The sequence below is a fragment of the Pseudorca crassidens genome, chromosome 12 (assembly GCF_039906515.1).
Source record: "Pseudorca crassidens isolate mPseCra1 chromosome 12, mPseCra1.hap1, whole genome shotgun sequence".
Classification (NCBI taxonomy): Eukaryota; Metazoa; Chordata; class Mammalia; order Artiodactyla; family Delphinidae; genus Pseudorca; species Pseudorca crassidens.
Window position 1 is genome coordinate 45,415,271 of NC_090307.1, and position 14,668 is coordinate 45,429,938.

A 14,668-nucleotide genomic window follows, 5' to 3' on the forward strand; every position below is an offset into this window, starting at 1 on the left:
ATATCTGCCTCTGTGTTTTTTGTTTTTTGGGGTTTTTTTTTGCGGTATGCGGGCCTCTCACTGTTGTGGCCTTTCCCGTTGTGGAGCACAGGCTCTGGACGTGCAGGCTCAGCGGCCATGGGTCAGGGGCCCAGCCGCTCCGCGGCATGTGGGATCCTCCTGGACCGGGGCACGAACCCGTGTCCCCTGCATTGGCAGGTGGACTCTCAACCACTGCGCCACCAGGGAAGCCCTGCCTCTGTTTTTAGAGGCATTTTCTTCTGCAAGTCCACACCATTGAATTATTTTGTGTATGTGATGAAGAAGTCTGCAGAGCAGCTAAGGTCCATATTTTATAAATGTCTTAAGTCTGAATCTTAGCTTTGATCAATATTAATTCAGGCCTGTATGTTTGATAGTGTGTTGTGGTTTTGAGCTAGTAACATCTTTACCACATATGAAATAGAAGAGTCATTTTCCTGCTGGACTGGTGCCAGAAGGGCTAAGCCTTTGACGAGCAGCTCAGAACTCCCAGTTAAATATAGAAGGGGGTACAACATATTTCCCTCTTTTCCTTTCCAGACTCCTAAAATGAGTGAAAGAAAAAACTTTTAATGAGTTATTAAACTATAAAGACAAAGAGATGGAAGTAGTTGAGCGATTTCAGCCCACTTCTGAGAGTCAAGAGGCAGGTGGAGCACAGACACGCCCTCCCTTAGCCCAGCACAGGGGGCTCAGACCCACGTGCTGTCAAGGGGGATGGTGACAAGGATTGAGTTAGTCTGCTGGACAAAGCCCCCCTGCACATCTTAGCCCTTGAAAGACGAACTGAAGCACTAGACTAAACTAAGGGATTGTTTAAAAGTTTGATTGCAGAACAGTCAGATCCCTAGTTTCTTAAGTTGGCTTTTGCTGCCAGGTGATTACTCTGTTGTATGTTGTAGAAAATGAAAAGTTTCTCCTTGGAGAAACCAGCGCGGGTCCTGCCGGTGCTGATGCAGCCGAACTCTGGCACCTCAGAGCAGAGGCTTGAGTCGGGTTGCCTGTGGACCCCAAGCGCCCTCTGTCCTTTTCCTTGTCTGACTGTTTGAAGCCAGTCGTTTGGTGTGAATCCCCCCAACCCCTTCAACTGAGGCAGGGCATGAGTGGCCTCTTCACTAGAGAAGTAGCTTAGCCCCAGGGAGATGATGCCTGGTCTAATGTTGGGAAGTCTCCAGAGGAAGAGGCCAGTTCCTCACTTTATCACCTCCATGAAGCCCGCTTTCATTCATTCAACAAAGGGGAGACAGCAGGGGACAAGCCAGGTGAGGCCTCTTGTTCTTGTGAGGGAAGGAGGGCAGTAAATAATCATGTGGTATGTCAGGTGGTGCCCGGAGCTAAGAGTCGGGGCAGAGAGCAGTAGGGGCAGGGAGATGTGCTCTTTCCTTCAGAGTCTTTACGGAAGGCTCTCGGAGGAGGTGAGGTGGGAGCAGCCCTGAACAAAGGAGCAGCCCATGCTGACGTTCGGGGATGTGTGTTCCAGGCAGGGCAGGAGAGCGCATGGTGTGTTTGTGCAAAGTGGTCAGTGTTGCTGGAGAGACAAGTGAAGAAAGACGTGAGGCAGGAAATCATAGGTGGGATAGACGCAGGTAATGAAGAACCTGGGGGAGGGTCTTCCCTGGTGGCGCAGTGGTTGAGAGTCCTGCCTGCCGATGCAGGGGACACAGGCTCGTGTCCCGGTCTGGAGATCCCACGTGCCGCGGAGCGGCTGGGCCCGTGAGCCATGGCCGCTGAGCCTGCACGTCTGGACCCTGTGCCACAACAGTGAGAGGCCCGTGTACCGCAAAAAAAAAAAAAAAAAAAAAAAGAACCTGGGGGAGGACTTGGATTGTCCCGCGGAAGGTGAGAAGGTGCTGGAGGCTTCTGAGTAGAGGAATGGCGTGATCTAATGGTCTTTGGAGAAGATGACGGTGCGGAGAGTAGACTGAGCGGGAGCTTCTGCTGCGGGCCAGGCAGCAGAAGATGCTGTCTCGGGCTACGGTGGTGTTGGAGGGAGGTGAGCAGTGGCTGGGTTTGGGCTACATTGGGTTTAGAAGTCAGATTATTTGCTGTTGAAGTAGACGTACGTTGTGAGCAACGGAGAATGGTCAACCAGGATGCAGGGTTTTTGTCTTGAAGGAGGGTGTTGCCGTTTTCTGAGCTATGGCACATAGAGCGCTGGCGAGGAGGGTTGGGGCTTCTGTTTCTGTTTCACTTTGGCTTAGGGATTTGCTCGTGCACATGCGTGTGCATGTGTGGTGTGTGTGCAGCCAAGAGTACTGTGCCACAACCTCACATACGTATGTGGAGGTTCCCCTCAGCTTTTTAGTGCCTTGCTCTCAACCGTGAATGGGCGGCGAAGGGTTCCCACAAAAGGAGACAAAACCAATCCAACAAAAGGGATTATAGAAAATATAGACAGTGGAGGGAACAGAGAACATTTTTTAAAAAAATGAACAGTAATAAAAACTCATAATCACTATCCACAGAGAGTGAAGGAAAGATAATGCATCTGTGAAATGAAAACACCATAAAGGGCAATCAGAATAAGAAAGTTATCATAAAAGGAAATGTGATAAGTAAAACAAAACTTTCAATAGAATGGCTGGAAGATAAACTTAAGAAGATAACTCTTAAACTAGAACCAAAGCAGGAGAAATTAAGAAGTATCAATGCCTCACAGGGGTAACCGCCTCCAAGGTGGTCCCCAAGGATCCTTGCCTCTTTGTATGGTCTCCTGCCACAATGAATAAGGGCTGACTTGTGTGGACAACCACACTGCAGAGTGACAGTGTGTGATTTTTGAAGCTAGGTCATAAAAGACATTGCCGCTTCTGCTTTGGTCTGTTGGATCACTTGCTCTTGGGGAAGCCAGCTGCCATGTCATGAGGACACTCAAGCAACCCTGTGGAGAAGAACTGACTTGCCAGCGTCACCTTGCTGGCTGTGTGACTGAGTCCTCTTGGAAGTGGATCTGCCAGCTGACGCCCAGACATCATGGAGCAGTGATCAGGGATATTTGCTGTGCTGTCAGAATTTCCTATCACAGGTGCTTTGAGCATAATAAATGACTGTGGTTTTATTAGCCACTAGTTTTGCTGTGATTTGTTACACATCAGTAGATAACAAATACACTTGCTAATCAGAGTTCTGAAAAAATATAGCAGGAAGAAAACGGGGTTGGGGTGGAGTAAAATGACCAAAGAAATAATATAAGAATATTTTCCAGAAGCAAAGACATGAGTCTTCAGATTAAAGGGGTCCACATGTACACATGAATAAAATATAGAGCTTTAAAGCATATTATTTTGAAACTTTAGAATGCAAATTAAAAAGGGAAGGTATCAAAAAAAAAAAAAAAAAGGGAAGGTATCAAAAAGGTTCTGTAGGAAAAATTACCAGTGATTATGTATCAGAATCATATGAACCTTCTCAGCAGTGCTGATACCTAGAAGATTGTGGAACCACATGCCGTTAAAATTATAGGGGAAAGTAATTCTTCTTTTTTTTTTCCCGGTACGCGGGCCTTTCACTGTTGTGGCCTCTCCCGTTGCGGAGCACAGGCTCCGGACACGCAGGCCCAGCGGCCATGGCTCACGGGCCCAGCCGCTCCGCGGCATGTGGGATCTTCCCGGACTGGGGCACGAACCCGCATTGGCAGGTGGACTCCCAACCACTGCGCCATCAGGGAAGCCCCGGAGAAAGTAATTCTTACGTAGAATTTTTTACCCAGTCAGAATATCAATCAAGTGTGAGGGTAGATTGATGGCATTTTCAGTCATTCATTGGCTAAAATGTATATATATGTATATGTATAATATCCGTGTGTGTATATATGTAGATATATATATATATATTTTTTTTTTTCTCCCGTGGATCCTGAGATAGGAGGCTGCTGAAGGATGTTCCTCAGCAAATTGAGAGAGCCAAGTAAAGGACACCGATGATGTAGGGAATGAAAGAGGAGGCCCAGGATGATAGTTGCACATGGTCAGACCAGTCAAGACTGGAGCAAGACGCGAGGGCCGTGGCAGCTGGAGTTGGGCTTGGGGGGCGGGTGGAGGAGGAATCGATAAATGGTTTGATGTGTTTCAATGATTGCATCAGTTATTAAAAAATACAGGGCATGCCTGCTGGGGCTTTTGTACAAAGTAATACTAGTTATATAGAAAAGTAAGAAAACAGAAGACAGTTATGAATCTCAGTTTGAGAAAGAACACAGAATCATAATTTACTCAACAGTCATATATATACAGTCATAATAATGCAAATACCGTTGACTTAACAAAAAATTATGACATAACTCTGTTGGGAGAATGGATGGAGGGGCAGTGAATGGGGGGGTATAAATCCTCAATGACCATGGTAAGAAATCAGTAGTGTCTAAAAAGTTAATGAGGCAAGGGAATATCAAAACTTTCATTACCTTGAAATGAGGAGATAAGTACCAGAATAAACTACTAGAGGTGTGTAAATGTATTGCTTTTGGAAGATGAAGGTGGGTTCGACATAAAACTTCTTATTTTTATTATAAGCCATTAAGTATTATGTCCACATTTAATGAAAACAGTTTTTTTTTAAATCTTAAAGGAAAGTCATTTGTTCAAACTGGTGATGTACCAGTAATAATATTATAATTTAACTGCCTTTCCTTTTTATTCTCTCCATTTCATTGGTGAGGAAAAGCTGTAAAAAGTAAAGTGATTTCTATTACCTCAAGTTAGTGCAGGACCCAGGACTAAAAATTAGTTATTTTTCACTTTTGAGGGCTCACTCTGGTGATGACTGCATTGTGCATCTCATTCACTTCTTTCATAATCATTTTTTGTTTTATGTTTTGGAAATGATTTTGAGAAATACTGCCAAGGCATAGGTAAATTGCTCTTTAATTTTCTTTAGCTGTAGCATGAAACCTTTTATTGCCAATGCACCTTAATATAATTTTCCTCATAAGTAAAGGGAAGTGGTCATTATATAGGAAGTTGGGTTCTGTGTAATAAGTTCCCACTTTTTTTTGTCCCTTCAGATGCTCTTGGTCTTTATCATAAACAGGCATAATAAGAATAGAAACTGTTGTCTGGACACTTTATTTTCCCTAGTAATAAAGGAAAATGGTTATAATAAAGGAAATTGGGTTTTGTGTAATAAGTTCCAATTGTTTTTGTCTCTGAGAATGCCTTTGTCTCTATTACAAGCATTAGTAATGCAAAGTTAGCCCTCTCTGGCCTTGTTATGTAAGAGAAGGGTTACTGCTTCTTGAGTCACTTTGTTTCCTGCTTCTTTTAGTCTGGACACCATATGGAAAGCTTTGCTAAAAAATACAAGCTATATTATTTTCAATGGCTTTATTTTTTTTCCTGGTCATAAATAATCTATATCCTGATACATTTGAAGTAAAACAGAAACATGAATTATATCATTATATAAAGTTGATGATCTACCAGTGGCCCTTAAAATAACAGTGTTTTCTTGTGTGTTACCAAAGTATAAAATTATGTAATAATTTAAATAGTATATTTGAAAATCCTGAAACATGTTTATTATTTTATCCGTTTGGTTTGTGTGCATTTATTATTAGTATTTGACCATGATTCAACAAGTTATAAAGGTATAGAAAAAAGTCATGGCAAAGCCTGAGTACATTTCTGTTTTTCTCTTTGTGAAGACTGGCACACAGCCTTTTAACCGTGCAATGCTCTTCAATGTGGGCTTCAAAGAGGCCATGAAAGACGGTGTCTGGGACTGTGTAATCTTCCACGATGTGGATCATCTACCTGAAAATGACCGAAACTATTACGGATGTGGAGAAATGCCACGTCACTTTGCAGCCAAGCTGGATAAATACATGTATATGTAAGTAATGTACACTCTTCTTTTGCAGCACACCTGCAAAATCATATCATTGAAATGGTAGCAGCGTTATGTGCCTGGATCTGAGAGGGCTCAAGAGCCTAGAGGGTATCTTTAACTCCAGCCCTTCCTCGCAGGGACCCGGGGTGTAGGGTCGCTTGTGGTCCATCCAGTCGCTTCCTCACACACAGGTTTCAGCGTGGGGTGGTGGGAAATAGAGCCTGGTTTCTACGGTCAAGGAAATGTGGACCTAACTTCTGATTTTCACGCTTAGCAGTTAGAGGGCTTGGATTTGCATCTTAGGACTTGGATCTCTGAACATTGGTTTCCTTGTTCAGGGAGCACTAGAGCCCGTCCACGGGTTCTGCGAGATCCCAGGCGCTGGGCTGCCCCAGGTAGGAGCACAGCACAGGTTGGCTCCCCTCTCTTCCCTCTCCCAGGGTTGTTCCTGTGCAGTGAAGGCCCGCTCTTCTGCAGTATATTTTCTTCTTCCTAAGCTATGGATTCTTGACCTGCCTTTAATAAGAAGAAACATTTTTTCGTTCTCTGACTGGAGATGCCTTGAAATGATACTGTCATCGGAGCTGTGACAGTAACTTAAATTGACATTAAAGGTCTAATTTGGGAAAGAGATCACAGTTTTCATTGACTTATGGAAGTGGAGAGGAGAGAAAATAGCCTGGAGCAGGGGAGGTGTTGCCTTCATCACTGTTTTGCCTGCTGCCTCACCTGTCGAGTTAGAGAAGCAAAAAGTCTCCGTGATGAGACCAGGTGAATTAGCACTGAAACAGGAAGAGTGCCTTTTTTTTGTTTTTTGTCTTTTTTTAGACTGGTTGTTATCATTAGAAAACCTTTTCCTTATTACCATAGTATCTGAAAGCCAAGTCTGGCGTTACCTTGGGAAGGTCATCCAGGTTCAGGATCTGATTCTTAGCACTTCTAGAAACTCAATTTTAGTCAGCCCACTAGAGTCAAATTAAATTTAGCATAATTGATTTTTACTAAAAGATATCATAAATGTCATATAAACTAGGGATTCTAAATTAATTTTTTATTTGAAAATATTAATTTCTAATCAGTAAAATACTCATATCTACCTAGACTAATCCCAGGGTGCATAGGGTATCTTGGAAGTTGGAATAGAAATTAGAGAGAATGGCAGCAGAGCAGGGAACGGGCCGGACAGTGCATGGGCTGAAGTGTGATGAGGTGTCCCTGCCCACAGTGGTGCCCACGCCGTGAAGGCTGCTGACCAGAACGCTCAGGTCCCCAGAGCAGTGTCTCTCTCCCTTTGGACAGTGTCAGGTAAACACTACTAGATTTGTGTTTGTCAAGCTTCCGTTTTCTGTTCTTTATCTATTACACCTTCATTTTATCTAATCTTTTTCTATTCTGGGTATAGTGCAGTTGATTGTTTCTGCTTTTAAGCAGAACACTAAATGGAATTAACGTGCTTGGCAATTTATACATGCCAGTGAACACACACACGCACTTATCCATCTTTACCTATCTACTGATTTCAGGCTTCTCCCAAACCCCTAGCCTGGGCAAGCATAATGCAACTGATGTGGGAAACACAGTGCTGCCATGAGCGCTTATTGGCCCTGTTGGACCCCAACTGGTATCATAACTAGAATCTAACTTCCCCAGTGCAAGCCTCGTGAGGTACCCTGGGACACCGTGGTAGACTTTGGGGTCAGCATTGCTGTTACTGTCTTGGGGTGCCTTTGGCCCAGTGTGGGACCAGGATTGCTTTGTCCTGCAGCCTGGAGTTCTCTGTGGGAGCTGCCTCTCTCATCTTCTGTGGCCACACAAGGTCCCCGCTGGCACACAGCACTTCCTCCCTGCAGAGAGTGAATCCAGAGTCCTTCCAACAAAAAAGTGAAATCTGCCCCCTCTCTTCCTCTGAGGCAGCTTTGCTTTAGTCCTGGCCAGACTTCCCTCAGCGTGATTTTCAGAGGCTGCGTGTGGTCGTGTTTTCTCTGCTGTTCCTCCACATTGGCCTCGTCCATTCAGGGGCTCTGGCACGTGGCTCCCCAGTAGCACATTTAGGGCCACAGGAATTTATTCAGGACTGCAAGTCTAGGGATGCTGCCTCAACATCAGAAAACCTGTCTGTTTCTAAACAAACAACTTTGACAAATTCCATGGAGGATGAGTTAGAGAAAGGTAAGGAAAATAAAATCCAGATTTAAAAATATAGTCATTTCTCAGAGAAAGGCAAGTACTGTATGATCTCACTTATATGCAGAATCGAAAAAAAAAAAAAAAACCCAAACTTGTAGATAAAGAGAACAGATTTTGGTTGCCAGAGGCAGGGGTTGGGGGTGGATGAAGGGGATCAACAGGTACAAAATTCTAGTTATAAGACAAGTCCTGGGATGTAATGTATAACGAGGTGACTCTAGGTAACAAATACTGTACTGTATACTTGAGAGTTGCTAAGAGAATAGCTCTTAAAAGCTCTCATCATGAGGAAAAAGTAGCTATGCATGGTGATGGATGTTAACCAGACATATTGTGGTAATCGTTTTGCAATATATACATATATCAAATCATTATGTTGTACACCTGAAACTAATACAGGGTCAGTTACATCTCAAAAAATTGTCATTCTTCTAACTATTAGTGCATTAAAAATAAATATATTTGTAAATATCCATGAATATTTTGGGAGTGTAGTCCAAATAGAGAAGATCATTACAGGAATACGCAGCTAGTTTTTTCAAAATTAAATGCTAGACTTGTTTTTACTAATTTATATTTATCCTAGTCTATATGATAAATAATGTATTTAATAAATTAATATCAATTAATTTAGGAAATTAGCTTAGTAACATCTAACATTGCCTTAGCAGCTATTGATCAAGTCTACTTTTGGTGTGAAAGTAGACCATTTTTGAACACTAGGTTTTGAGTCTTATAAAGTAACAATACTCAATATTAAACTTCAGGTACCACAAGTGTTTTGCATAACACAGTTAGATGTACTTGTTTCACTAGAGTGTAAAGATGTTTTGTTTCTTGATGTACTTTACTTTTCCCAGAATATGATTTAGTCAACATAATTGTTTATATGGAAGTAGGGGTATATTTTGCAAAGCATGTAAAAGACTGAAAACTCGATTTCATATGGCAAACAGTTTTGATTTCATTTTTAGAATGCTATATTCTGCTTTCTTTTTTAGTCTTCCTTATAAAGAGTTTTTTGGCGGTGTAAGTGGACTGACAGTGGAACAGTTCAGAAAGATCAATGGTTTTCCTAATGCCTTCTGGGGATGGGGAGGAGAAGACGATGACCTCTGGAATAGGTATGTTGAGGTACAAATTGCTTAATAATGGAATTTCTATAAATTTCCTTTCTTTAAGTAAACTATACTTTTCTATTCCAGGAAAGGATTCTTTGGGGTGGAAAATTTTTGAGGTTCCTAAGTCCTGCGTTGTGTTTCTCCCTTTTTTATTGAGAGTAGTACCCTTTTGAAATTACTGACAGCGTGTACATTAGAGCATTCTTTTGCATTTTAAATTGAACTCACATAATCTGTTTTTATGTTAGATTTTATTTCTTAATGTATTTTCATTTCTGTATGTTGTGTTGTAGGGTTCACTATGCTGGATATAATGTAACAAGACCAGAGGGGGACCTGGGAAAATACAAGTCTATTCCTCATCACCATCGAGGTGAAGTCCAGTTCTTAGGACGGTAAGTTTAATATCATCTTTAGATATCAAGGTTTCAAAATTATTTAATTATGAAAGACTTTTTAAAAATGCATTGCACTCCCCACAAAAAACTTCTGAAGGGGATTTTCTGTCGATATCATTTTTGTTTATAAAAGTAGAGCATTTTGTGCTTGTTTTGAAGAGATATACATATACATATACCTACATACACACACACATATATGTATTCATGTAATATTAAAGAGCCCAGTTAATTATTTATGTAAAAATGTTTCCTTAACATAAAGCGTAATGCATTTTATTTCTTAAGGATACCTAATGTGTAAGAGTGCAAAATAACTTATTTTCAGGTAGCATTTTAAGACTAGTAAAAATGTTAATTTAGAATACTGGTCTAGAAAGATTTTTAATTATGCGTAAGAACCAAAAATTGTAAAGAGCTTTAAGTGCTTTAATGATAAGAATGACCTTGAGCGTATTCCTCATCAATTTTTCTTTTCAAACATGTTTCTGTTACTTTTAATTTTTTTCTCTAATACTGTAGGTATAAATTACTAAGATACTCAAAAGAGCGCCAGTACATCGATGGGTTGAACAATTTAGTATATACGCCAAAAATACTGGTTGATAGGTTGTATACAAATATATCTGTAAACCTCATGCCAGAGTTAGCTCCAATTGAAGACTATTAAAAGAAGTAGCTCTCATGGCAAGATAGACCACAATGCTGGATCGGGAACTTGGAGTGCACTCTTAATGGAGGTCAGTGAATGGATGTGTCACAGTGCCCTGGGTGGTGAGAAGAAGAGCCTGTGTTCTCAGTGTTTACTTGTGGGATTGTATACAGTCACCCTTCTTCCACCCACCCATCCTCTATCCTGAGACACACCCCATGGCGAGCACTGCAGAGACCAGATGCTGTTGCTTAAGTCTGGCAGTCAAGAGAGCTCCCTACAAAGAGAAAAATTTTATACTAAAATCTATAGTTTAATTCAAGAGAATGCTTTATTTCCATTTAAACATATTTTGTACATATGTGATATAAATTAATGTGTTCAAATTGTTGAGAAACAAGATGTGTTGGCAGTTTTGCATGTAATGGGTTATGCCTTTATGGGACTTTTATAAACATTTTTTTATTTGCATGGAATAAAACAATGTAAATTTATGTCACTAAACAAAGGTTAACCTTGTGTGAAATGAAGGAACTGTCAATAATTGACAGCCAACTAATACAGTACACTGTTATACTAGTTTTGAGCTTTATACCGTCAGCTTTTTGTGTGGACGAAGTCACAGCTTCCTTAGGGTTTTAAAGGGTAAGAAGAAGGGACTTAGCTTTTCTTCCTACAGAGGATTACCTCTTTTTTTCCCCTTGCTTGTAATCTCATCGGATTTTGCTAAATCACAACCATATTGTTTGTGTATATTGCATGAGTATTACCAAGAAAATCTTAAAAGTTATGATGTGACATGATATAAAGGACCTCTTTATGTTAAACGTCTCTCATGTACCTCTGGTGTAAGTGTCAGGGATTTTGTGCCTCAAAAAATGTTCCCAAGGTTGCGTGTGGTTGTACACTGTATTTTTTTGAATTCATAGTGAGCAGCGCTTTTATTATTTCTAGTTCAGAAGAGCCAAAAAAAAATCTTCATTTAAAAAAAGCAAAACAGTTTTGTAAAAGATTGAGTTATGGAAAACCCAGTAGTACTTAAAATATACAAATGAATTATACTATTAGGTAAGAAATTAAATGTTCTATTTTTATGAAGATAAATGCTTAGTAGATAAAAACAAATTTTAAGTTTGATTATTAGACTCATAGGATTTCAAGTTTGGAAGGGATCCTTTTTAATGTTGGCCAGTTTCATTCAAACTACATGTATTTTTTTCACTTTTAAGATATCACATCTCTGGTGTTAATTTCCTCACAAAAGCATAAATTAATAGAATTATATTAAAATACATTATCAGTTATTTAAATGCATTGGTGTTAATAAGACACTTCTCTAAAAACAGGTTTCTCTACCTGACATCACGTATATTACTTACTCTTAAATTTGGATGGCATTTTCATAGCAAAACCAAACAGTATCTTTACTTTGAAAATTATCAACTATGGTTAACCAAAGATTCTTTAAAATATCTTAAGATATTTTCACAAATTTAAAACAAAAAATTAAATATCTATAAAGTGAATCTTCAACAACATGAGGAACAATAGAAATGGATTATTCATCTAACACAGAAATATGGTTATTTATCTCTCAGGTTGTAAATTTAATTTTGAAGTTGGCATTTTCTATGGCAAATATTAGTAACACAAATGACCACAAACCAAATCATAAAATAACTGAAATTCTTACACTTTGAGAAAACTGGTAGCTCTCGGTTATGATACCAAGCTGAATTTTTCTGCATTTATTTCTTAGAAATATTTCCAAAATATTTGTTTTTCATTTCTTTGCTGATAACTCAGAATAATGAAAAATCAAACTTTCTGAAAAGCAAGGTATTTGTTCTTAAATTGTGTATCTATTCACTTTCTGTCTCTCATAGCCAATGTAATTTTTTAATTTGATGAAATGAAAGAAAGTAGGTTGGGAAAGTTAACATTTGTTGATCACTAACAAGATACTAGGGGCATAGGAGCATAATTAACCCAATAATACTTAAATATTTTAGTCATGGGGGAAATTAGGGCTGTTTCTGAGTCTTATTAGGAAAACATTTTTCTCTTTAATATGGAGCTGCCCACATTTTGGTATCTTCTCATTTTGATACACATTTTTATAGTTTCAAGAGAACTCCGTTCTACTAGTATTTGTCTTATTTTCTTGGATTAAGTCTAGTAGTAATTTTTGTTTTAGGAGTGGGCCATGAATATTCTGCTATTTTCCATTTTGAATACGGTGTGTCATCCTTTGAAAGCCATCCCAGTAGTTTGCTTTTTGTCTTTTGTTTGTTTTTATTTTCTTTTTAAGTGCAGACCTCAAATTGATTGTTGCCTATAAATAGTAACTTATATGTTTGCATATAAGTGACATAGCTTTGCCCAGTTATCTTCATTGTATAAAAATAACTGTATTCCATAAAAATTAACAAATAGATTGCAAATGCAAACTATCTTTATAGTTTGGTTGATTTATTAGTGAACATGTATTGATTACCTACTCTATCAGTTGCAATGCTAGGTATGTCTACAGAAAAAATATTTCATTTCTAAACAAATCAAGTCAAGCAAGTTGAAACCTTTCTAAAATTATGAAAACATCCTCTGACAACTTATGTGTTGTATTTCTTAGTCTCAAAGTCAAGAAACTTATATATGTGGACATAGTTATGAGCTGATTATGGCCCTACTGGGAAACTTATATAGTGCCTTTCAACTAGAGAAAGTAGTAATGATTAATGGGCCTGTTTGTAGAAAAGAAAAGGAAGAAGTGCACACATTTGCTGTAACATTATATCTCATTCACAGTGGAGATGGTCATTTAAGTCTTTGCCAAAACTGGGGTTTAATGAATATTTTTTTAAGTCTAATTATAAATTTCTGTTTGTATTTTGTGAAAAGGTGTTCAGTAAGAAAACCTTATTTGCAATATTATGTAAATACAAAAGTATGTATTAAAGCTTGCTTATTCTCCTTTCCCAGCCAAGATGTTGATATCCATTTTAAAACAAAATGGGAAAATATCCAATACAATATTCTCCTTCTTTTGGAAGCTCTGTACACGTGAAAGCAGACTTTGTGTCATTTTATTTGGCCTTTGCTTATCTCTGTTGTATTTCGTTGTGTACTTTTCAGACAAATACTGGTACTCTAGATTTATTATCTTTTATTTGCAAATATGCCAGTGAGAGAACTAAAATGGTCATAGTGTTTATCAGAAAAAGGAAGTGTACTTAAGATTATTTTATTTATTAAAATCTGAAAGGCCTCTATATAAATGCACTGAAACAAATGCTAGTAATTTCTTGTACTCTCATTTTTTTTCTTTTTTTTTTTTTTTGCTTCTCATGGAAATGTTTGTACTTTTTTATCATTGTCTTTTATGAAATATAATGTTCTAAAGACCTGGTGTGATGATGTAATTATTTTCTCTCGGGAACTTTTTTTGGATTATCTGGGGTTTTGTTGTGTGTGTGTTCCTGAATTCCAGGTGAATTGCTGGTGAATACCTTGGTTGCACTAGGATTACACCATGAGTATGAGGTGATCACATATGCCTTTGCAACAGTGTCTGTTAAATACATTTAGAGATCACCTCATAGCTTGGACCTCAGAGGAGACACCGTGACACTTAAATATTTTCATCAATGCAGTTAGTAATCTACTGTATCAAAATGAATATTTAAGAAGTCATTTTTAGCATAACTTTCTTCTCCCTGCACAACTTCAGTAAACTAAGCTGGTGTGTTGTGGGCAATTCCCTTCTTGTTTTTCAGGTATTAGGAGTCTGAATATCTTTAAGGCAAACAGTCAAATCTCAAAAATACCTCAAGACTAGATTTGCGTTTGGGACTAGATGGTGAGATTATGACTTTTATCAACTTTAATTATTTGTGTGATGAATTCTCAGTATTATTAATCTGTATGCGTGGTATGAGCTACCAGAATATTGTCCACTATATATCACAAATAAAGCCAATCATTAAGTCATAATCATGTAGTCATGCAAAGCCATAAAATGGAGTTCTCTTAGTCTGCCCCAGGTTCCTAACTATGGTATTAATGTATCTTCTGATGAATCATGCCAACTTAATTTAATGGTTTTATAATTTTTTTGTTGTCTTTATTTTTTTCTTTCAGTTTTATTGAGATATAATTGACATACAGCACTGTCTGAGTTTAAGGTGTACAGCATAATGATATGATTAAACACCCATCATTTCATAAAGATGCAAAAGAAAAAAAAAGTTTTTCCTTGTATGGATTTAAGGCTGTGGAGATATCCTGGACCAAAATTGTTTTACTTAGAAAAGGCGTTTATTAAGGAGTACTCTACTGCTATTGATTTAAGTGACTTCAGAAAAGATAGTGCTATATCACTCAAAATTATACTACAATTAAAAGAAAAATATATGGGTTGAAAAATAAAACTTGTATTTTTCTCAGCACATTCCTACAACATA

The 14,668-nt window shown here is 38.6% G+C and overlaps 1 protein-coding gene across 2 annotated transcripts in view; it reads left to right on the top strand.

The window, feature by feature from the left end:
• Positions 1-13,609, top strand: part of B4GALT6 (beta-1,4-galactosyltransferase 6) — a 66,049-nt gene extending 52,440 nt beyond the window's left edge. For both annotated transcript variants that reach the window (XM_067699398.1, XM_067699399.1), the window contains 4 exons: positions 5,663-5,850; positions 9,036-9,158; positions 9,449-9,550; positions 10,076-13,609. In XM_067699398.1, coding sequence (XP_067555499.1) covers positions 5,663-5,850; positions 9,036-9,158; positions 9,449-9,550; positions 10,076-10,223 — 561 coding nt within the window. In that variant the 3' untranslated portion in view covers positions 10,224-13,609. The remainder of the gene's footprint in view (positions 1-5,662; positions 5,851-9,035; positions 9,159-9,448; positions 9,551-10,075) is intronic.
• The last annotated feature ends 1,059 nt before the right edge of the window (positions 13,610-14,668 follow it).